The sequence below is a fragment of the Babylonia areolata genome, chromosome 2, assembly GCF_041734735.1.
Source record: "Babylonia areolata isolate BAREFJ2019XMU chromosome 2, ASM4173473v1, whole genome shotgun sequence".
NCBI lineage: Eukaryota > Metazoa > Mollusca > Gastropoda > Neogastropoda > Buccinidae > Babylonia > Babylonia areolata.
The window spans coordinates 63797424-63821315 of record NC_134877.1 but is presented as its reverse complement, the minus strand read 5'-3'; the positions used below and the strand labels follow the sequence as shown (position 1 = coordinate 63821315).

At 47.9% G+C, this 23892-nt stretch overlaps 1 protein-coding gene across 1 annotated transcript in view; it reads left to right on the top strand.

Annotated features, from left to right (window-relative positions):
* LOC143279546 (hephaestin-like protein) overlaps positions 1–22263 on the top strand; it is a 27484-nt gene extending 5221 nt beyond the window's left edge. Inside the window, exons 3-13 of the mRNA XM_076583615.1 lie at positions 866–1078; positions 2262–2431; positions 4975–5147; positions 5880–5986; positions 7058–7640; positions 9047–9324; positions 10569–10771; positions 13675–13870; positions 16093–16305; positions 17412–17652; positions 19833–22263. Of these exons, the coding sequence (XP_076439730.1) occupies positions 866–1078; positions 2262–2431; positions 4975–5147; positions 5880–5986; positions 7058–7640; positions 9047–9324; positions 10569–10771; positions 13675–13870; positions 16093–16305; positions 17412–17652; positions 19833–20790 (3335 nt within the window). The 3' untranslated portion in view covers positions 20791–22263. The remainder of the gene's footprint in view (positions 1–865; positions 1079–2261; positions 2432–4974; positions 5148–5879; positions 5987–7057; positions 7641–9046; positions 9325–10568; positions 10772–13674; positions 13871–16092; positions 16306–17411; positions 17653–19832) is intronic.
* Positions 22264–23892: the final 1629 nt, after the last annotated feature.

Here is a 23892-nt window from a genome sequence, read left to right as displayed (position 1 = left end):
GACGATGATGATGTTTCATACAGTGCCCATACCCAAGCAGTTGAATCAAAGTACAACATCAAATACACTGATTCTTTCCCCCTTCCTCCCCCCCTTTCCCAGTTTCAGTTTCAGTTTCAGTAGCTCAAGGAGGCGTCACTGCGTTCGGACAAATCCACATACGCTACACCACATCTGCCAAGCAGATGCCTGACCAACAGCGTAACCCAACGCGCTTAGTCAGCCCTTTCCCGCTTCGATGATGATGATGATGATGATGATGATGATGATGATGACAATGGTGATGTGACCACAACAAGGCTGACCATATCAGTGATGACGATATTGAGCACAGACGACGACAGTGATGATATGAAGATGATAACACGATGAAGATATATGATATGGCAGTGACGAGGATATGACGATGACGACGATAATGAAACGATGATAATGATATGAAGATGACATGAGGACGATAATGAAACGATGATAATGATATTAAGATGACACGATGACGATGATGACAAGAAGACGACATGATGATAATGATGAAATGTGAAGACGAGATAATAACAATGACAATATCATTGACGACGACGATGACATCAAGATGACCTGACGATGCTGATGAGATACGAACACGACGCAACGATGACGATGAGATATGAACTCGGCGCTGATGATGATACGTATACGGCCTGACGATAATGATGATATGAAGATGACATGAGAGCGAGGACCATATCATTCTGACGACGACGACGAGGATGACGACGACGATGATGATGACATGACGACATGAAGATGACATGACGACAACTACGACAACGACGACGACGACGACGACGACGACGAGCCAATGACCGCGGACACTGTGCCCTAGGCGCGCTCTACGTGGACCGCACGACGGGCACGGCCAAGCAGGACGACGGGGTGCCCCCTGGCGGCACGTTCCGCTACGTGTGGCGGGTGGCGCCCTCTTTCGCCCCCACCGCCGATGACGACGCTTGCCTGCCCTGGGTGTACCACTCCCACGTGTCGTCCCCCCGCGACGTTGACAGCGGGCTGCTGGGGCTGCTGCTCACCTGTAAACCGGGTCAGTTGGTGGTGTTGGTGGTGGTGGTGTTGGTGTTGGTGTTGGTGGTGGTGTTGGTGTTGGTGGTGGTGGTATTGGTGTTGGTGTTGTTGGTGTTGGTGTTGGTGTTATTGTTGCTGTTGGTGTTGGCGGTGTTGGTGTTGGTGTTGGTGTTGGTGGTGGTGATATTGGTGTTGTTGTTGTTGGTGTTGGTGTTATTGTTGCTGTTGGTGTTGGCGGTGTTGGTGTTGGTGTTGGTGTTGGTGGTGGTGGTATTGGTGTTGGTGTTGTTGGTGTTGGTGTTGTTGGTGTTGTTGTTGCTGTTGGTGTTGGCGGTGTTGGTGTTGCTGTTGGTGTTGTTGCGGTGTTGGTGTTGTTGCGGTGTTGGTGTTATTGTTGTTGTTGGTGGTGGTGGTGTTGTTGTTGGTGGTGTTGGTGTTATTGTTGTTGTTGGTGGTGGTGGTATTGGTGTTGGTCTTGTTGGTGTTGGTGTTGTTGGTGTTGGTGTTGGCGTTGGTGTTGGTGTTGTTGTTGGTGTTGGTGTTGTTGCGGTGTTGGTGTTATTGTTGTTGTTGGTGGTATTGGTGTTGCTGTTGTTGTTGGTGGTGGTGTTGTTGTTGTTGCGGTGTTGGTGTTGTTGTTGTTGGTGGTGGTGGTGTTGGTGGTGGTGGTGTTGTTGTTGTTGCGGTGTTGGTGTTGTTGGTGGTGTTGGTGGTGTTTGTGTTGTTGTCGTGGTGTTGGTGTTGGTTTTGGTGGTGTCGGTGTTGTTGTTATTGTTGTTGGTGGTGTTGGTGTTGGTGGTGTTGGTGTTGTTCTTCTTGTTCTTCTTCACATCATCATCATCATTATTATCGTTATTATCATTTTTATCATTAATGTTGTTGCTGTCATCCTCCTCCTCCTCCCCCTTCTTCTTCTTCGTGATGATGATGATGATGTTGTCGTCGTTGTTAGAGAGAGAGGGAGCAATACATCACTGGTAGTTAAATAAATTAAAAGAAAAAAAGGGGGTGAGGGCGGGCGAGGGGGGCGTCTGCCTTAGTAGCTCGATGACTGCTTCCAGACCAAATTCGATCATTTTTGATAATATGGACTGTTGGGGATTACATGCTCATTTCAATTCAGAACCTCTCAACACTCTTTTTCTCCATCCACCCCTGCCTCCCTACCCCTCTCTCCCCCCCCTCGCCCCCTCCACTACCAGGCACGTTGGAGACGAGGGGACAGAGGAGTGACTGGAGGAAGGACGTGTCCGACGAGTACCCCATCTACGTGGACACGACGGACGAGAACAACAGCTGGCTTCTCCGCCACAACCTTCAGCACTGTCTGAACACCGCCCTCTGTGCGTCCCTCCACGCTGCCCGGGATCAGGTACGCCAGGCAGGGAGGGTGGGGACAAGAAGGGCAGGCAGGGCAGGGCAGGGCAGGGCAGGGCAGGACAGGGCATGGCAGGACAGGGCATGGCAGGACAGGGCAGGGCAGAACAGGGCAGGGCAGGGTAGGGCAGGGCAGTGCAGAAGAAGGCAGGACAGGGCAGGGCAGAACAGGATAGGCAGGGCAGGGTAGGGCAGGGTAGGGCAGGCAGGGCAGGGCAGGGCAGTGCAGAAGAAGGCAGGGTAGGGCAGGCAGGGTAGAGCAGGGTAGGGCAGGGCAGGACAGTGCAGGGTAGGGCAGGGCAGGATAGGGCAGGGCAGGGCAGTGCAGGGCAGGGCAGGGCAACAGGGCAGGGCAGGGCAACAGGACAGTGCAGGACAGGTCTGGATATGTCAGGGTAGAACAGGTCAAGTAGGACGAGACTGGACAGGACAGGGCAGGGGAGGGGAGGGGAGGGGAAGACAGGGCAGGAGTTTCTTGTCTAGGAGCTTGTCTGGCTATTCTTGTAGCCTCATTGTTTATTTATTTCAAGTCAGAAAGCCATCGAGGCTAACATGTGTTTGTTCTGTATTGTCCGTATATTCTGTGTAGCTTATTCAGGATTAAAAGGCTATGCCAGTCATGAATAAAAGTTAATCTATGATTTCTCATTTCTTCTGTCATTGTTGCTGTGTGCACCTGTCAGCTGACCGGTGCAAGGACAAACCCGGAGCTGCCCCCCCCTTTCTTTTGGAGGAAGTGTCTGGGTTTGTTCCAATGTACCTTTAGTTTGCCTGTGTGCTGGCTGAGTAGGTGGCATGGGCGGCATTGACTTGTGGTTGTGCGCCTTGTGAGTGGAGAGAGTTACCGCTCTTTACCATTTGTTGACCATCTGTTCTCCTAGCCTCATTGTTTATCCATATTTACTCTTACATTTATTTCATTCTTGTATCAGCTTCAGCCACTCTTCAACATATTTTTAGTGCAACTGTTACGAAAATGTATTTCTGATTCTGTCTCACACTTCGTGACAGTTTGATCAAAGTGCGATTTCTGTGTCTGTTCTTCAGTTTAATGTCTGTTCACACTATGACGTCAGGGTGCTATAAGTTAAAACCCATACTATCAACAGAGAACATATTACACGGTTCTATTACATGCTCTCACTTAATCATAGTCAACAGAGAGAAAATCATACTGATTTAAATCCCCAGATTTATTCAGAAAAACAATATTACAAAGCAGAGGGGACAAAACAAATTCTTGACAAAATAAATATATTTCCTTTCTCCTCTCTTCTTTTAAATAGGGGGACTGCCCATTTTCAAGAGACAATCAGGATCGCTAATGGCAGAACTGTCTCACGTGTCCTGCCTCTCAGTCACGAATACACGAAGTCTAAGAGTGGCGTCTTTATTTAATCAATTAAAATTATTTCACACACACACACACACACACACACACACACACACACACACACACACACACACACACACACACACACACACACACACACACACACAGAGTTCTGTACATAATTATAAATCAAAGTGAAACACCCATGCTGAGTTGGCAAAAAAAGCAACAAAACACCGCCAACTTAGCTATGATCTAAGCCAAGTCTGCTCCTCTCTACTGCACTATTTGTTTTTCGTGATTATACCTATCGGAGCTCCTGACACTGAGACGCTGTGTTTTGAAACAGGGATATTCTGACACACACTGCTTTGGCACAGGACGTATTCTGACCACGTCTCATTTCCAAAAACAAGTGCAACCAAAACCATCAAGCAACACACCGGACCATTTGAAAATGTGCTGACTTCAGTAGAGAAAAGGAAACTTCGGTGGTATGGCCACATAACAAGATCCAGTGGCCTTGCTGAAACACTCCTCCAATGAACTGTAGAGCGTGGGATTCAGAGAACAGACACACAAGAAAACCAACATCATCAACAACAAAACAAATACGATGGACTAAATAGCATTGCAGAATGGACAGGAACGCAGAGACCCAGGCTTTGAGACACAACCGACAGACCTGGAGGATCTGCTGGGCACTCCAGTGACTCTCCACAGACTGAGGTAGAAGAAGGAGAAGGAGGAGGAGGTGGTGGAGGAGGATGAGCAGCAGCAGCAGCAGAAGAAGAAGAAAAAGGAGGAGGAGGAAAACAAGAAGAATAGGAAAAGAAGAAGGAGGAGGAGGAGGAGGAGGAGGGAGAAGGAGGAGAACAAGAAAAAATAGGAAAAGAAGGAGAAGAAGAAGGAAGAGGAGGAGGAGGAGAATAGGAAAAGGAGAAGAAGAAGGAGGAGGAGGAGGGAGGAGGAGGAGAACAAGAAAAAATAGGAAAAGAAGGAGAAGAAGAAGGAGGAGGAGGAGGAGGAGAATAGGAAAAGAAGAAGAAGAAGAAGGAAGAGGAGGAGGGAGGAGGAGGAGAACAAGAAAAAATAGGAAAAGAAGGAGAAGAAGAAGGAGGAGGAGGAGGAGGAGAATAGGAAAAGAAGGAGAAGAAGAAGAAGATTCCGACACTCCGCGTCATGACGCAGCTGGTGGTTTGCAGGCGTTTGTGAAGAGCAACAAAATGTCCCACATCAACGGACGGTCCTACGGGAACCTGCCTGGGTTGGAGGTGGCCAGATGGGGCCGACCTGCCATCTTCTACTTCTTCTCCGTCAACAGGGAGACGACCAGTATCTACGTCAGTGGTCAGGTCTTCACTGTCAATGGACACAGGTAGGGCGTGTGTGTGTGTGTGTGTGTGTGTGTGTGTGTGTGTGTGTGTGTGTGTGTGTGTTGAGGGTGGGGTGAGGTGGGGGAGCTGTGTGTGTGTGTGTGTGTGTGTGTGTGTGTGTGTGTGTGTGTGATGATGATGATCATCATCATCATCACCACCTCACCACCATATCACCCTCTCCTCTTCTTCCTCCTCCTCCTCACCATTATTATCACCATCATCATCATCACCTTCCCCACCACCATCACCACCCTCCTCCTCCTCATCATTTATAATGATTCATAGAATCATTTCTTATTCTGACATTGTGTTATTATTATTATTCATGTTATTTTACCAAGTATGTGTGTGTGTGTGTGTGTGTGTGTGTGTGTGTGTGTGTGTGTGTGTGTGTGTGTGTGTGTGGGGTATGGATTGGGTGTGTGTGTGTGTGTGTGTGTGGAGGGTATGGACTTGGGGGTGTGTGTGTGAAATGTACCCGCTGTGTTGTATTATTTGCTTTTTCATGCTTGCTTGTGTGTATTCAGCTTCATATGTTGCCTTTTGTCCAACTTTTGTCAAGTTGTGTGTGTGGAAGTCTTGGCTGTGAACTGAGATATTGTGTGGGGTGAGTGACGAGCCTGTGGATGCACAATTCATTTCCAAATGGGTGATTAAAGAATTATTGTATTGTATCATCACCATCCTCCTCCTGCTCTTCCTCCTCACCATCATCATCATTCTCTGCTCAGCAAGGGCACGGTATCCCTGTACCCAGCCACCTTCGTGTCCGCCCTTCTGACGCCCTCGGACCTGGGTCACTGGCTGATGGCCAGCTCCAACGTGGACTCTTACAACGGTTAGTGTGTAGCAGGTAGTATACGTTCATACAGAGCCTTGAAAAAGTTCGTTATTGTAGTCAAAGGACCAGGTAACTGTTATCGAATGCTTTAGTTATGACACTGATTTATGTGAAGATTTATGTGAAGAAGTTTTTCTGCTTCTTCGTTCATAGGCTGCGACCCATAGACACAAGTTGACTTTTTGGATTACCGTTTTTACCCCCCACCATGGAGGCGGTCGTACTCGATTTTTGGGGGGTGCATGCTGGGTATGCTCTTCTTGTCAACGCATCATTGTCTGTAATTTCTTTAAGAAGGTTTTTGTTATAAATGTCGTTGAACATAATTGTTTATGAATGCTTTGATTACGGCATTGATTAGAGTGAAGAAGTTATCATGCCTGTAATTTCTTTGTCTAAGTATTCCTTATAAATGTCGTTGAACACATAATTGTTTCTGAATGCTCTTGTTATGACAATGACTAAAATGAAGAAGTTGTCATTACATTGACACCTGCCATTTCTTTATGTTTGTGTTCAGAAGGGATTGTGACCTATACTGAATGAATTGTTTCCTTTCATTATATTTTGCTGTCTTGCTCTGCGTGATCTCAGGCAAGATCACCTTCATACCCATGTTTCTTCCATGTGACCTTACTAATGACAAACCAAAATAACAACGTAATAGATACATACATGCATTCATACAAAGCCTTGAAGTCGAAGGATTATCGAATGCTTTAATTACGACACTTATTTATGTGAAGAAGAAGTCAGCGCATCATTGCCTATATTTTTTTTTCATTTTATCTGTGTGTTCGTTCCAAATGTTATCGAACAGATAATTGTTTCTAAAAGCTTTGAAGAGGTGCACTAATACAGTCAAAGGACCATGCAGTTGTTATCGAATGCTTTGATTACATTAAGTGAAGAATTTGTCATGAGATTATTGCCCGTAATTTCGTTACCTTTGTGTTCATTATGAACGGCACTTTCGTATTTGAATTGCCTTCAGAAGGGGTTGTGGCCAATACTGAATCAATAATCGTTTCGTCCCGTTTCAATGCTTGACCACTCTCTCCCCCTCAGGCGGGCAGCAAGCCTTCGTCAGGGTGGTCAGATGGACCACCTTTCCCTGGGAGCGGAAGCGACGTCATGCTGCTTCCCTCATGGCCGGCAACTCTGCCATCTCCAACCTCATCACCAGCTCCAACCTCCAAGGGCTGCTGTCCGGGACGGCTACCGGGCAAGACCCCCAAGGTCAGAGTTCGGGTCAAGGTCAAGGACAGCAAGGAGCGACTCCCGGCCAAGGGATACAGGACTTGCTTTCCGGTCAAGGGTTACAGGACTTGCTTTCCGGTCAAGGCTTGCAAAATTTACTGTCCGACCAAGGGCTGCAAGACTTGCTTTCCAGCCAAGGGTTACAGAACTTGGTTTCCAACCAAGAGTTACAGGACTTGCTGTCCAGCCAGGGACTGGGGGACCTGGCGACTGGGGAGGGTCTGGCAGCGCTGCTGTCCAGCCTGGGTCTGCAGGGGGTCGCGGACCTGGTGAAGCCCCCCCGGCCCCCTCCCTCCCGCCGATACTACCTGGCAGTGGAGGACGTGGTCTGGGACTACGCCCCTTCCCGGAGGGACCTCTACAGAGGGGGGCCCCTCACCACCAACGGGAGGTCTCTTGTTCGTCTTTTTCCCTTGAGTGAAGTTGTGTGTGTCTCACTCTTCTCTCTCTCTCTCTCTTCACTACACTTCACTATCTTCCCTCCGCTTGTGTTTGACTCTCTTCACTACGCTTGTATCTCACTCCTAAACACCTGTGTCTTACTCTCTCCTACACTTGAGTCTGACTCTCTTCATTACACTTGTATCTCACTCCTAAACACCTGTGTCTTACTCTCTCCTACACTTGAGTCTGACTCTCTTCATTACACTTGTATCTCACTCCTAAACACCTGTGTCTTACTCTCTCCTACACTTGAGTCTGACTCTCTTCATTACACTTGTATCTCACTCCTAAACACCTGTGTCTTACTCTCTCCTACACTTGAGTCTGACTCTCTTCATTACACTTGTATCTCACTCCTAAACACCTGTGTCTTACTCTCTCCTGCACTTGAGTCTGACTCTCTTCATTACACTTGTATCTCACTCCTAAACACCTGTGTCTTACTCTCTCCTGCACTTGAGTCTGACTCTCTTCATTACACTTGTATCTCACTCCTCTGCCCTTGTGTCTCGGTCTCCACTACACTTTGGTCTCACTCTCCCTGATACTTTTGTCTCACTCTCCGCAACACTCAGTTGTGTCTCAACCACTGTCAAAGGAAGGTACCTGTCTCTGCAGTTGTGTGTCTTACACTCGCTCGTACAGACTTGACTTTGCTGCAGGCTCCCGCATGAGGCGGTCAAAGCGCTCCATATTCCGTGGTCCTCAACAATTGTACCGGCGCCCTTCGTGTGGAAGAGAAATGTTTTACCTTTTTTGTGTGTTACATTTGTTTATTCATTGGCTTTCATTACTCAAGACCTGCTAGAAATGAAAGAGCAGTCAAGAGTTTTGCTGTATTCTCATATCAATCATTCAAAAGAAGAGAAACTGTCAGCTTGTGACAAATGTTATAGCATTACTGTCGTTGTGTGTGATAATCATATGTGTATGTGTTATCTGCTTTGGCATTCATCATTCATAGTCTCGTGTTTGCGTGGTAATGTTTTTCTTCACATTCAAAATATAGCAACCCCCCCCCCCCCCCGAACCCGCCCTCCGCCCCCCCCCCCCCCGCCAAAAACAAAAACAAAAAGCAAACAAACAAACAAACAAAAAACACACAAAAAACAACAACAAAACAACAACGACAACAACAAAAAACAACAACAAACAAATAAACAAAAACAACCGCACCACCACCACCAACAACAACAACAACAGAAAAAACAAAAACCAACAACAACAAAAAACAACAAGCAAACAGCAACAACAATAGAAACACAGATGGTCTTGTCTCTTCACACCCCTTCATATAAGGGCTTTGGCCTTCATGAACACATTCTGACAGTAACCTTGGATGGCTTCTTTCAGCTGGGCATCCTTCTTCTTCACCCAGGGACCCCACAGGATCGGAGGCCGCTACAAGAAGACCCGCTTCGTGGAGTACACCGATGCCTCCTACACCAAGCGCCGCCCGCGTGCTCCGGCGGAAGTTCACCTGGGCATCATGGGACCTCTGATCATGGCGGAAGTGGGCGAGACTGTGGAGGTCCACGTCAGGAACATGGCGAGCAGGCCCTACTCCTTTTTCCCACAGGGCGTGCACTTCGACAAGAAGCACGAGGGGTTCTGGTACAGAAATCCTAGCAGTGAGTATTCTGGCTCTATGATTATAGTGGTGGAGTGATTGTGGCCTCAGTGGTGGAGTGATTGTGGCCTCAGTGGGGGAGTGATTGTGGCCTCAGTGGGGGAGTGATTGTGGCCTCAGTGGTGGAGTGATTGTGGCCTCACGGGTTCGAGTCCTATAGTACATGGACTGGAATTTTTTTTTTTTTACCTCTCTCCTCCGTCCGCCCCCACTATAGACTTTCTGGTCTTGGTACTATTCTTTCGGATGAGACGATAAAACTAAGTGTTTAACATTTAAGTATTCGTTTTGACATTTATTCCCATGTTTTGTTAAAAGCTTGATTATGAACTTCGTTTTCTACTTTTTATATATTAAATACATCCATTTTTTTTCTTTTCCTTTTTTTCTTACTTTTGTTCTTTATTCATTCTGTAGGCAGATGCGCTTACAAGCCCTCTTGCACCAATCTCTATGGCCAGGACTTTGGCTTGGAAACCAGATTCTCTCAGGCTGCTGGCTAGACTAGCATCCTTCTCGGTCTTGTAGATGTGGGCTTCCTCCATTCTGCTTTCGTATGGCACAGTGAGCTCAATCAGAATCGCTTGTTTCGTTGCCTTGGAGTGGAGTACTATGTCAGGTCTCAAGCCGCTCTTGCTGATGATTTCCGGGGGTTTCTTCCCTTCTGGTAGGTCAACTGCACATTCCGAATCTTCGGCACCAACCAGCAGCCCACGTTTTCATGCTTTGGATGTTACAGCTGTTCCTGGCCAGACTTTATTGCCTTCTGCAGAGAGGTACTTTGCTGGAACATCTGGTGGTGTGGGTGCTCCTTGTACAGTGCTCACCGCTTGTGCAGTTTCTTTTAGCACTTGGTTATGCCTCCATGTGTATCGTCCGTGGCTTAACGCATTTCAGCACCAGCTAAATAGAGCACCCATGTCACTGAAATACAAGATCACTGGTTTATCCATGAACCTACAGCTCTTAGTTTTCGGTGGTAGGATAGGCCATATTTTCTACACATCACAGGGAAATCCCCAGCTGTTCTTAGACAACGTCTTTTCTGTGTTTATGGAACACGGGAATTTTGCACTCTAAATTGACTGGCAGGAAAAGGGTTTTAATCAACTCTGAAGACTCACTGGGGTGCTGCATAAAAAAACTGTTCAGCAGATTTATATAGGCTAGTCGGCTGCGTGTATCAAACCCAACTGTTTTACCTGTTCCACATCCTGTCTTGCCTTGTCTTGTTTTGTCCCCCAGACAACCGGATGGAGGGGCGAGTGGTGACCCCTGGTGGCTGCAAAAAGTTCCGGTTCAGGGTGCCGGCGTTGGGTCGGGATGACCTCCCCTGCGTGACGCACTCGTACCTCTCGGCGGTGAACCCCCCTAAGGACGTGCACACCGGACTGTTCGGACCTCTGCTGCTGTGTCGGCGTGGTCAGCTGGGTACCCACCCGGTCCTGGTCAGTCAGTCATCACTGTGTCACGTTGTTGGTGCTGGTGTACCGTGTTGGTGCTGGTGTACCGTGTTGGTGCTGGTGTACCGTGTTGTGTTGTGTTGTGTTGTGTTGCGCCTGCTGTGCTGCGTTGTGCTGTGTTGTGTTCTGTGCTGTGCTGTTCAGTTGTGCTGTGCTGTGCTGTGCTGTGCTGTGCTGTGCTGTGTTGTGCTGTGCTGTGCTGTTCAGTTGTGCTGTCCTGTGCTGTGTTGTGCTGTGCTGTGCTATGTTGTATTGTGTTGTGTTGTACTGTGCTGTGATGTGCTGTGTTGTGTTGTGCTGATTGTAGGGGAAGGGACCTCTCGCTTTCTTCATGGATATGCCAAAACTTGCTTGCTGGAATTAAAAGTCTATCTTGAGCAACCCGCATTGATTGGCGTTTCAATCACGGCTCAGCCGCCGATATTTTGTCCCCCTCCACTAGACCTTGAGTGGTGGTCTGGACGCTTGTCAATCGGATGAGACGATAAACCGAGGTCCTGTGTGCAGCATGCACTTAGCGCACGTAAAAGAACCCACGGCAACAAAAGGGTTGTTCCTGGCAAAATTCTGAAGAAAAACCCACTTCGATAGGAAAAACAAATAAAACTGCACGCAGGAAAAAATACAAAAAAATGGATGGCGCTGTAGTATAGCGACGCGCTCTCCCTGGGGAAAGCAGCCCGAATTTCACACAGAGAAATCTGTTGTGATAAAAAGAAATACAAATACAAATACAAATCTGTGTGATTTCAAAACTTTCCCTCTCTACGTCATGACTCCCGACATTGACAGATCGTAAAAATAATCGTCAAACACAACTTGGGGCGTAATGTACAGAATAAGGAGGAAGATGGTGGCAGAATAGTTAAGACGCTTTTCTAATAATACAGAGTCCGTAAGAGTCTGGGTTCGATTCCCACTTCGAAGGTTAGGCATCTGCACTTTAAAAAAAAAGCAAGGAAAAAAAAGCAAGCAATTGTTGTGTAAAACATATGGATCAGTCATTGAAAATAAAACTGACACAGACAGACAGGCTGACTGACTTCACGCCATAACAGCAGGCCCAGTGGTGTGTTGTCAGCGACGGTACCCTCAGATAGACAGACTGACAGACAGACAGACTGACAAACAAACTGCCTGCCAGACACAGTTTCACAGATTTCAGGCCATTGCAGGCCCATGGGTGTGTTGTCAGTTTTAGTTCCTGTTTCTCAAGGAGGCGTCACCGCGTTCGGGCAAGTCCATATACGCTACACCACATCTGTTAGGCAGATGCCTGACCAGCAGCGTAAGCTAAAGCGCTTAGCCACGCCTTGAGTGCATGCGTGTATATTTTTGTACCTATCAGAGTGGATTCCTTCAACGGACGGGCGCAATAGCCGAGTGGTTAAAGCGTTGGACTTTCAATCTGAGGGTCCCGGGTCCGAATCACGGTGACGGCGCCTGGTGGGTAAAGGGTGGAGATTTTTACGATCTCCCAGGTCAACATAAGTACAGACCTGCTAGTGCCTGAACCCCCTTCGTGTGTATATGCAAGCAGAAGATCAAATACGCACGTTAAAGATCCTGTAATCCATGTCAGCGTTAGGTGGGTTATGGAAACAAGAACATTCCCAGCATGCACACCCCCGAAAGCGGAGTATGGCTGCCTATATGGCGGGGTCAAAACGGTCATACACGTAAAAGCCCACTCATGTGCATACGAGTGAACGTGGGAGCTGCAGCCCACGAACGCAGAAGAAGAAGAAGAAGATTCTTTCAACGGAATTTAGCCAGAGGACAACACCTCTATTGCCATCAGCGCGCCAACTTGGTGCGAGACAAGGGGACCTGGTTTATCGTCTCCTCCGAATGACCAGACACTTAGCTGGATTTTCCGGTCAACACTGGTGAAAGAAGAACAACGAAGGCTGGAATTTGACACTTTATTAGCAGATAAGCGTCTGTCTCAATTTCCCATTCAGCCACCTTTCCACCTTTGTGTTGTCACTTTCTGTTTCCCAAGGAGGCGTCCCTGCGTTCGGATCATCCATATATACTGCCTGACCAGCGGCATCACCCAACACGCTTAGACAGGCCTTCACTGCATGCATATACATTTGTGTACCTGACAGAGTGGATTTCGTCTACATGATTTGGCAGAGGACAATACTTATATTGCCATGGGTTCTTTTTCAGTGCGCTAAGTGCGTGCTGCACGCGGGGCCTGGGTTTATAGTCTCATGACTAGACGCTCAGCTTGATACCTCGGTAGAAAGGGACAAAGATGGTCGGGATTCAAACTCAGACCATCACGGACACTGTGTGTTTTAATTAAACCATTAAAAATGTTACAGGTCTGTCTGAGTGTGTATGAGTGCGTGCCTGAAATATGATTGATTGGCACAGGAAACGAATGATGAGCGCCCAGTGACACAGCCATCAGTTGGCTCTACCCAGGTAGACAGCCTGTTGTGCAAATGGCCCTGTGTTTGTGAAACGCTTACAGCTTGGGCTCCGATCGAGGACAGGCGCTATTTTAGTATCCACCCAGTAGCATTTGTAAAGCGCTTAGAGCTTGGTCTCCGACCGCAGATAAGCGCTATATAAGTATCCACCCCTTAGTTGTAAAGCGCTTAGAACTTGGTTTCCGATCGAGGATAGGCAGCTATATTAGTATCCATATCATTACCATTCATCCACCTTTGGTTCAAATAACGTTTAATTGTTCATCAGTACACGTAATTACAATGCAAACAAAGACAAAAGAGCATCAACAAGCTTATAGCTTATACTGTGCTCACAACGTTGCACTTCAATTTTAACATGGACCATATTATCATTTGCATCAAATGACATTCATAAACAGTAAGTAAACAAATAAAACAAATACACCTCTGTGTTGTCAGCCGTGGTACACGCAGTCCTCTGGGGGCAGACCTAGCTCCAACCGCTGGTTCCAGGACCACCAGCACTTCTTCCTCTCCGTGTTCATCCTGGATGAGAACCTCTCTTGGCACCTGGAGGAGAACATCCACAACTACACCAGTGACCCGGCCGGCGTGGTCCGTGACTTCGGCTTTTGGCTGTCCAACCGGAGACATGGTCTGTGAGAACGTATCTTTGTAGTTGTTGGTGGCTTTTGGCTGTCCAATCAGAGACAGTCTGTGAGAACGTATCTTTGGTGGCTTTTGGCTGTCCAACCGGAGACAGTCTGTGAGAACGTATATTTGGTGGCTTTTGGCTGTCCAATCAGAGACAGTCTGTGAGAACGTATCTTTGGTGGCTTTTGGCTGTCCAATCAGAGACAGTCTGTGAGAACGTATCTTTGGTGGCTTTTGGCTGTCCAATCGGAGACAGTTTGTGAGAACGTATCTTTGGTGGCTTTTGGCTGTCCAATCAGAGACAGTTTGTGAGAACGTATCTTTGTAGTTGTTGGTGGCTTTTGGCTGTCCAATCAGAGACAGTTTGTGAGAACGTATCTTTGTAGTTGTTGGTGGCTTTTGGCTGTCCAATCAGAGACACAGTCTGTGAGAACGTATCTTTGGTGGCTTTTGGCTGTCCAATCACAGACAGTCTGTGAGAACGTATCTTTGGTGGCTTTTGGCTGTCCAATCAGAGACAGTCTGTGAGAACGTATCTTTGGTGGCTTTTGGCTGTCCAATCAGAGACAGTCTGTGAGAACGTATCTTTGGTGGCTTTTGGCTGTCCAATCAGAGACAGTCTGTGAGAACGTATATTTGGTGGCTTTTGGCTGTCCAATCAGAGACAGTCTGTGAGAACGTATCTTTGGTGGCTTTTGGCTGTCCAATCAGAGACAGTTTGTGAGAATGTATATTTGGTGGCTTTTGGCTGTCCAATCAGAGACAGTCTGTGAGAACGTATCTTTGGTGGTTTTTGGCTGTCCAATCAGAGACAGTCTGTGAGAACGTATCTTTGGTGGCTTTTGGCTGTCCAATCAGAGACAGTCTGTGAGAACGTATCTTTGGTGGCTTTTGGCTGTCCAATCAGAGACAGTCTGTGAGAACGTATCTTTGGTGGCTTTTGGCTGTCCAATCAGAGACAGTCTGTGAGAACGTATCTTTGGTGGCTTTTGGCTGTCCAATCAGAGACAGTCTATGAGAACGTATCTTTGGTGGCTTTTGGCTGTCCAATCGGAGACAGTTTGTGAGAACGTATCTTTGTAGTTGTTGGTGGCTTTTTGGTTTGAACAGTATTTTTATTTGGAACATGTCACAATGCAACTCAGATGTAGATGAACAGGACAAGAAGAAAATCTTTATAAAGTCCAGGTGGCTTCTTCTTTCGTTTCCTTTCTTTCTTTTTTCTTTTCTTCTTTCTTTTCTGTTCTTTTCTTTCCTTTTTCTTTTCATCTCTTTTTTTTTTTTTTTTACTTTGTTTGTTTGTTTGTTTGTTCTCTGAAGCCCAGCCGACCAAACACAGCCATATCAGGGTTGAAGGACTGAATATCGATCCTGTATGCAGCAACAACAATAATGATAACAACAACAACATCACACACACACACACACACACACACACACACACACACACACACACACACACACACACACACACACACACACACACACTTGAACTAAACACAGACATAACCATATATATCTGAAATTAACAAAATCATGTATAACAACAGGCATGCCGAACCAAACATTGCCAGCAGGCACCTCGCACATCCAAAGTGCAAGTGAAAAGAATACAACATTGTACACAGTACGCAGCACAGCACAGCAACAATAACAATAATGGTATTTATATAGCGCTGAATCTCGTGCATAGACAAATCACAGCGCTTTCGCACCAGTCATTCTCACGCACGCACGACTCTAAAACTGGAGAAACTGAAGACAAGGAAGAGGCAGGGAAGGGAGGCTATTTTGGGAAGAGGTGGGTTTTAAGGCCAGACTTGAAAGAGCTGAGTGTGGAGACTTGACGAAGCGAAAGAGGAAGTTCATTCCAACTGCAAGGTCCAGAGACAGAGAAAGAACGTCGGCCAACAGTCGAGAGTTTGAATCTGGGTATGCGTAAATAGATTGGATCCGAAGCTGATCGTAGTGAGCGAGATGGAGTGTAGAGGTGAAGGCAGCCACAGAGATAGGAAGGGGCTGATTTGTGAATACATTTGTAGCATAGAGTGCTGATCTTGTACTTTACTCGGTGTGAGACAGGGAGCCAGTGGAAATGTTGCAAAAGAGGAGTGATGTGCTCAGATCTTTTCTTTCTGAGGACGAGTCGGGCAGCAGTAACAAAACAACTGTCGGGCAACAATAACAAAACAACAAGAAGAAATATTCATTCTTTCCCTCCAGACATCAACGGCCTGATGTTCGCCAACCTGCAGGGCCTGACGTCGTGCCGGGGGGACCGGGTGGCGTGGCACCTGCTGGGGCAGGGGGGAGAGATCGACGTGCACGGCGTCATCTTCCACGGGCAGACCCTGGAGATCAGGGGCAGCACCGTCACCACGGAGGTCGTCAACCCGGGCACCGCCTCCACCCTGGTGTCCACGCCAGACACTGTCGGTATGTGGCAGTTTCACTTTCAGGTCTCTGTCGGTATGTGGCAGTTTCACTTTCAGGTGTCTGTCGGTATGTGGCAGTTTCACTTTCAGGTCTCTGTCGGTATGTGGCAGTTTCACTTTCAGGGCTCTGTCGGTATGTGGCAGTTTCACTTTCAGGTCTCTGTCGGTATGTGGCAGTTTCACTTTCAGGTCTCTGTCGGTATGTGGCAGTTTAACTTTCAGGTCTCTGTCGGTATATTGCAGTTTAACTTTCAGGTCTCTGTCGGCATGTGGCAGTTTAACTTTCAGGTCTCTGTCGGCATGTGGCAGTTTAACTTTCAGGTCTCTGTCGGCATGTGGCAGTTTAACTTTCAGGTCTCTGTCGGCATGTGGCAGTTTAACTTTCAGGTCTCTGTCGGTATGTGGCAGTTTAACTTTCAGGTCTCTGTCGGCATGTGGCAGTTTAACTTTCAGGTCTCTGTCGGTATGTGGCAGTTTCACTTTCAGGGCTCTGTCGGTATGTGGCAGTTTCACTTTCAGGGCTCTGTCGGTATGTGGCAGTTTCACTTTCAGGTCTCTGTCGGCATGTGGCAGTTTAACTTTCAGGTCTCTGTCGGCATGTGGCAGTTTAACTTTCAGGTCTCTGTAGGTATGTGGCAGTTTCACTTTCAGGTCTCTGTAGGTATGTGGCAGTTTAACTTTCAGGGCTCTGTCGGTATGTGGCAGTTTCACTTTCAGGTCTCTGTCGGTATGTGGCAGTTTAACTTTCAGGTCTCTCAAGGAGGCGTCATTCCGAGAAACCCTACAGCTACTTTAGATCGCTCGAAAAACTCAACTCTGGAGTCTTCTTCATTTTCTTAATTCAACATCGATCTTTTCGCTTTGAGTGATATCAGCACAAGTAATGTGTGTGTGTGTGTGTGTGTGTGTGTGTGTGTGTGTGTGTGTGTGTGTGTGTGTGTGTGTGTGTGTGTGTGTGTGTGAGCGTGCGTCTGTGTGTGTGTGTGTGTGTGTGTGTTTGTGTGTGAGCATGCGTGCGTGTGCGTGTGCTGTGTGTGTGTGTGTGAGCGTGCATGTGTGTGCTGTGTGTGTGTGTGTGTGTGTGTGTGCGTGCGCGCGCGCGCGCAGGGAACTGGACAGTGGCGTGTCGCACCAACATGCACTTCCTGACGGGCATGACGGCCCTGCACCAAGTGAAGAAGTGCGCGGGATCCGACCCTCAGGTCCCTCCTGGCGGCGGGGGCGGGGGCGGGGGCGGGGGCGGGGGCGTCACACGCCGCTACTACATCGCCGCGGAAGAGGTTCTGTGGGACTACGCTCCGCTCAGGCGGGACCTGGTGACGGGCCTCAACTTCACGGATGACTCACAGTACGTCTTTTTGCTGTCACACGTCTTAGTACATTGACGGAATGACTATATTGTGTGGATAAAAGCATGTATAATCGTACTGGTTGACGGTAATCTTTCACGAGATATGTCCTGACAAGATAAAAATGCATTTCTTGATGACTGGTGCATCTCACCATTTCAAAAGGGGCTGAGGCCTTTCTCAATAGAGATCAAACTTTCTAAGTCCTGAGTGCTGCGTCTTTTGTGGTTACAGCAATAAAGCGGGAACGTTTCTTTTTCTCCATTCTTTACTCGTGTGGGATTTTCTAAACTTAAAAAAAAAAAAAATTTTTACATTACTCTTTTTTGTTTATATGGAGTGTGTTCAAGACGTGTCGATGGCAGATTCATGGGGGGCTGTTGTTTGAGGGACGTGGTGGCGGTCTCCACTCTGGGAGGGACGCTCACTCAGTCTGGCTCCGCGACTAAGCCATTATTGTCGTTAGTAAGTAGTGTCCTAAGTATGTTAAATCAAAACAGGCACCACTGAACACCACCGAAGTGAGTCAGCAGCAGTGCAGGGTCTCCTCTGGTGTGTGGCCTCCTGGCGACCTAACATCGATGGTTTCCTGCGGACTGCCGACGCTGGAACTGTGATGGACGAATCCGGGTGTGAACGTGTATGGGGGAATCTAAATGAGCGGTGTGGGAGTATTGTATTGTATTGAATTTCTTTTTATCACAACAGATTTCTCTGTGTGAAATTCGGGCTGCTCTCCCCAGGGAGAGCGCGTCGCTATAGTACAGCGCCACCCAGTTTTTTTGTATTTTTTCGTATTTTTTCCTGCGTGCAGTTTTATTTGTTTTTCCTATCGAATGATCACGTGCACACAAATTACGCACACCATTACGAGTAATGACATTGAAACGGTGCAGATGATGGGGCAGCAAAAAAAAAAAAAAAAAAAAAAAAAAAAAAAAGTCGTGTCGATGAATAATGTTTCTATGCCCCCACGGGTACATGTCATAAACTTCTTGTCTTGCCTTCTGTCTCCATTAGCGCTTGTACGCAAGACTGCAGTTCGAAAGCGCGCCTGAACATTGCTCAATCGTGCAGAATGCTTATGTCATGTCCCCCCCTCTCCCCCCACCAACCCGCCCCCAGCCTCACCCCCCCCCCCAAGAAAAAAAGCGAAGGTTTGATTCTTGCGAAGGAGCGATAATAATCATGATTTTTTTAACCGTATATCCGTGACATCATTGCATGCTTTGTCACCAGATTTTCTGACACATAGCGTTAATTAAAGCGTTTTGATGACTTCAGTTGGCAAATCCATGTCTATGTCATAATCATCTCCTTGTTCAAATGTTGAATATCATGTCCTTGTTCAAATGCAGAGTACAGGTGGTCTGACAATTCTTTCTTGAACTTCGCAAATGTTAAACGAGCTGGAACGAATCCACTCCAGTACTCGACCAGCGCGGTTTTTGTATATTGTGGTCAGATTTCGGTCTGTCCCAGGGCGCCCTATTGGGCACAAAGTCGCGCTTTCGGGACCGTGTTTTCGGCCTATTCGTGCTGTTGGGTTTCCCCGGGCTTTCTTTCCCAGTTTCAGTTTCACTTTAACTCTCTCCATACGAACGGCGAAAGAGACGACGTTAACAGCGTTTCACCCCAATTACCATCATCAAAATATTGCAAGCGGAAGGCTCTTATACTGAAGGGGTGAATGTTTGACAAAGAATACCACAGTTCTGACGACGGAAGCTAAAGGTTGGGTCATTCAGACACCCACTGGACATCCGAGGTGTCTGTGTAGAGGAAAAGAGAGGACTGGCCGTACTGAGTGAGTTAAAGGAGGTGTCAAAGCATGTGGACTGACCCATACACACATACACGCACGGATGCAAGCACGCACACACGCACGAACGCACGCACGTACGCTCACACACAGACACATAAACACACAGACATAGACACAGACACAGACACACACACAGACACACAGACACACACACACACACACAATAAGGGTGGAAGATGCTTGATTTACGTATAAAACCATCACGCTATTCAGGCTCTGTGTGTGTGTGTGTGTGTGTGTGTGTGTGTGTGCGCGCGCGCGCGCGCGAGCGTGTGTGTGTCTGCATTCGTGCGTGTGTGCATGGGTGCGTAATGTGTGTGCACGTGATCATAACCCAGACTTTCTTGGCGACAGGCACGGCAACCTGTACGTGAAGGACACGGCAGACTTCATCGGCACGGTGTACAAGAAGGCCCGCTACGTGGAGTACACGGACGGCAACTTCTGCCAGGTGAAGCCACGACCCCCCAAACACCGCCACCTGGGCATCCTGGGCCCCGTGATTGAGGCGGAGGTGGGCGACGTGATCCAGGTGGTGTTCTTCAACAACGCCTCCAGGCCCTACTCCATCTACGCTCAGGGCGTTCAGCACGACAAGGCCAACGAGGGCGCCGCGTACCAGGACGGGCAGGAGTCCTTGCCCGGGAAGTCCGTGCGGCCCGGCAGCCGGTTCACCTATACCTGGCGGGTTCCCGAGAGGTCGGGGCCCGGCCCCAACGACCCTAACTGCGTGGCCTGGGTCTACTATTCCTCCGTCAACTCAGTCCAGGACATGAGCAGCGGGCTGGTAGGTCCTCTGCTGGTCTGCCAGCCCCACACGCTCACCACCGCCACCACCACCAACATCAACAGTCCGCTGAGATCCAGCTCCCGCTTCGACGCGGACCGAGAGTTCTGGATGCTGTACTACATCTTCGACGAGAACCTCAGCTGGTACCTGGCGGAGAACATGCGGGAGAGGGCGCCCAACCGGACTGACCCGATGGACCCCGAGTTCGTGGAGAGCAACCTGATGAACGCCATCAATGGCCGGGTGTTCGGCAACGTGGAGGGCATGGTGATGCGGGAGGGGGACGTAGTCAGCTGGTACCTGCTGGGCCTGGGCTCCTCCAACGACTTCCACCCGGTGCACTTCCACGGCCAGACCTTCGTGCAGCACCGGAGGCGGGGGGACGTGGTGGAGGTGTTCCAGTCCACGTCCGCCGTGGTGGAGATGGTGTGCGACAACCCCGGCACGTGGATCGTGCACTGCCACCTGGCCAACCACGTGGCGGCAGGTATGGAGGCCACCTTCACCATCCTGCCCCGCTAGGACCAAACTACACTTCAACACAACGACGACGACGACGACAACAACAACGATACGATATACGATAAGAAGGGATAAGATGGGATAGGATACGGTGGGATTAGATGGGATAGGATAGATAAGGTGGGATTAGATGGGATAGGATACGATAAGATAACCGGACATGGGCAGCGCCGTGCCTTCAGAGGCGCCATAGTGGAGGAGTTTTCACAAGAATGTACAGACTGAAAACGAACAAGTGCAGACTGGGTTCTGTTGCAAAGAAAGCTTATTGTTAAACAACAACAACAACAACAAAACATCCAAAAAAAGAAAAAAAACAAGAAAAGAAGAAATAAAGAAACGAGTTTAGGATCAACATCGAAACCCAGCAATCTGAGGGCAAGGAGACGAGGTGGTATTAAAAGCGGAAGAAGAGTCAACAAAAAGAATACCAACAAAATACCCTGTGATATCTAAGTAAAGGAAAGCATTACGGAGAATTAAAATAACATCGTCAATACTTCTGTGTGGTTTGAAGGCAAACTGAAGATTGTCAAGGTGTTGGATGATGAAAGATAACAGATAATTGAGAATGAAAAAACAACATTACTTTATGATTACTGAAGTCAAGACAACAAGACGGTAATCACTTTGTGAAGCTGTGTTCTTTTTCTTGGTAGTAGGACCGATAGTGTGCGCGTTGTTGTTGTTGTTGTTGTTGTTGTTGTTGTTGTTGTTGTTGAGATTCTGGGGACAGAGCAGTCCTTGGGAGACCAACTGAATATTTTACAGAACAAATCTTACTCAGTGTTCTGATGCTCATGTCTTCAACAGTCTTCCACGGATATTATCCTGTAGTCTTATTTACGTTCAGCGTTAAAGATAGAGATTCAACAACTTTCTCATCGATCTCAAAGTCCTGATTACTGATCAATGGTTCTTTCTCTCTGCCTACGGTAGAAATCATTAAGTTATTTTGAACAATTAACCTGTTCCTCTCTTTTCATTTGACAAGCGACTGTTTTCTTTTTCATTTCTCCAACGAGCGTCTCTTAATTCATCCCCTGTAGCTGTTATTTTGCATGTCTGAAACGACAACAATAGCAACAACTAACAACAAATACATCTTACAAAACAACATAAACGACAACAACAACAACGACGACGACAATATCAATAACAGCAACAAACAACAACAACAATGACGACGATATCAATAACAACAACAAATAACAACGACGACGAAGACGACGTCTTTCCACCTCCATGGAGTCCTCAAAGTAAGATGTATTCAGTTGTACTTCTATTTATTTCAAATTCATCTTTTGATTCCACCATACACTCGACTCGTCGTTTTCCTATTTAACTCACCATACGCCTCTCCCCCTCCACCATGTTTCATACCTTTTGATTATTATTATTTTTTTAATGTCTGAATTCACACGTGAAAATTGTTACATTATCTTGACGTCTGCTCTTACCTTTAATTAAAAACCCCCCCAAACAAACAAACATTGATACATAAAGATGAATGCTTTGTTAACTAGATGTGTACTATCACCTGAATGTGTGTGTGTAACGGGAGAGGACATCAAACAGAATTTCTGCTTTCCTTCTTTTCCCAAGTAAACACCATTTTATGCAGGGAAACAGTAGTGTCCGTGTGTGTTGGGGGGCGGAGTGGGGGAGGTTGGTGGGGGAGGGGGGAGTCTTAACCCATGTCACCCTATCTCACCTCGTCTTTCATCTGTCGACAACAAGATGCTTTAGTTCGCGGATGACGCTGAACCCAGGATGACCAGCATCCGGAAAATAAACCTCGTTGTGTCAGACAGTCTCATGGTATGTGTGTGTGTGTGTGTGTGTGTGTGTGTGTGTGTGTGTGTGTGTGTGTGAAAGGAAAACTTGGAACTGCGGCAGAAGAAGGAACTGTGGTGAGGTTTATGAAGGCCGATAGCATTTGTTAAAGGAGAAGCGTTTCTTTTGTGAGAATTGTATCATTGTATGTCATCCTTCAAGCACATCATGCGGCCACGATTGGCGATAAAACAAACAGACAAAGAAAGAAAGGAAGAAAGGAAGAAAGTAAGAAACAAAGGCAGACAAAGCCAGACACCTATCACGTGATGCTCGGCGCCGACGCGCAGGACCCTTGAAATGGAACCAGCTGTGGTGGTGGTGGTGGAAAGAGATGGACATCCAACTGAAATCCGCCCGCAACACTCTTCTCGTCACCCTTCCCACGTTGTCAACACACTTCTCCCCTCTCTTACCCGCGTTGTCCACACACTTCTCTGTCTTTCACAAGCACAGCTCAGTGGTCTCCCTCTAGGCTGGGGTTGTCTGGCCCTTCACCGCTCCCAACAGCCTCTTTACCCCACCCCACCCCCCTACCCTCCCACACTAACGCTTATCATTCTCTCCTGGTCCCCCCACTACTCGACTCCTTGAAGCTCTCACAACTGCAGGTCTGCATCACAAACCACAAACGAAGTGACGGTCAACTGGCGGCTTGAGGCTTCCAACCGCCGTTCTGAATCATATCCCTTCCCCACCTCCGCACCCTCTCCCCCCTCCCTCCCACACACGCACTTACACACACACACACACACACTCACACACACACACACACACTCACTCACACACACATGCACACACACACACACACACACACACTCACTCACACACTCACTCACTCACATACACATACACACACACACACTCACTCACACACGCACACACACATGCACACACACACACAAGATGCTCGTTGACACCTAGGCAACGCTATCACACGGGCTACTAGTCTCTAATTCTGGACCCCAACCAAAAGAGCTTTCCCCTCCGTAGTAGGGGAACGGCCTGATGATCTCCAAACACATTGAACATCACAGCTAGTGCAGCCACAAACCCTGAAGGCTGTGTGTGTGGTGGTGGAGTGCGGTCGGGGAACACGATGAGAGGGTGAGGAGGTTTACAGGGTGGTGGTGGTGGTGGTGGCGGCGGTGGTTTAGAGCAGAGGGGTGGGTGTGGATACCACGCTGTCGACTGTCACCGTGGTAACCTTATCACAACAGGCAGCTCTTCAAGGCTGTGGGAGCCATCTTGACCAGGAATGAAGGA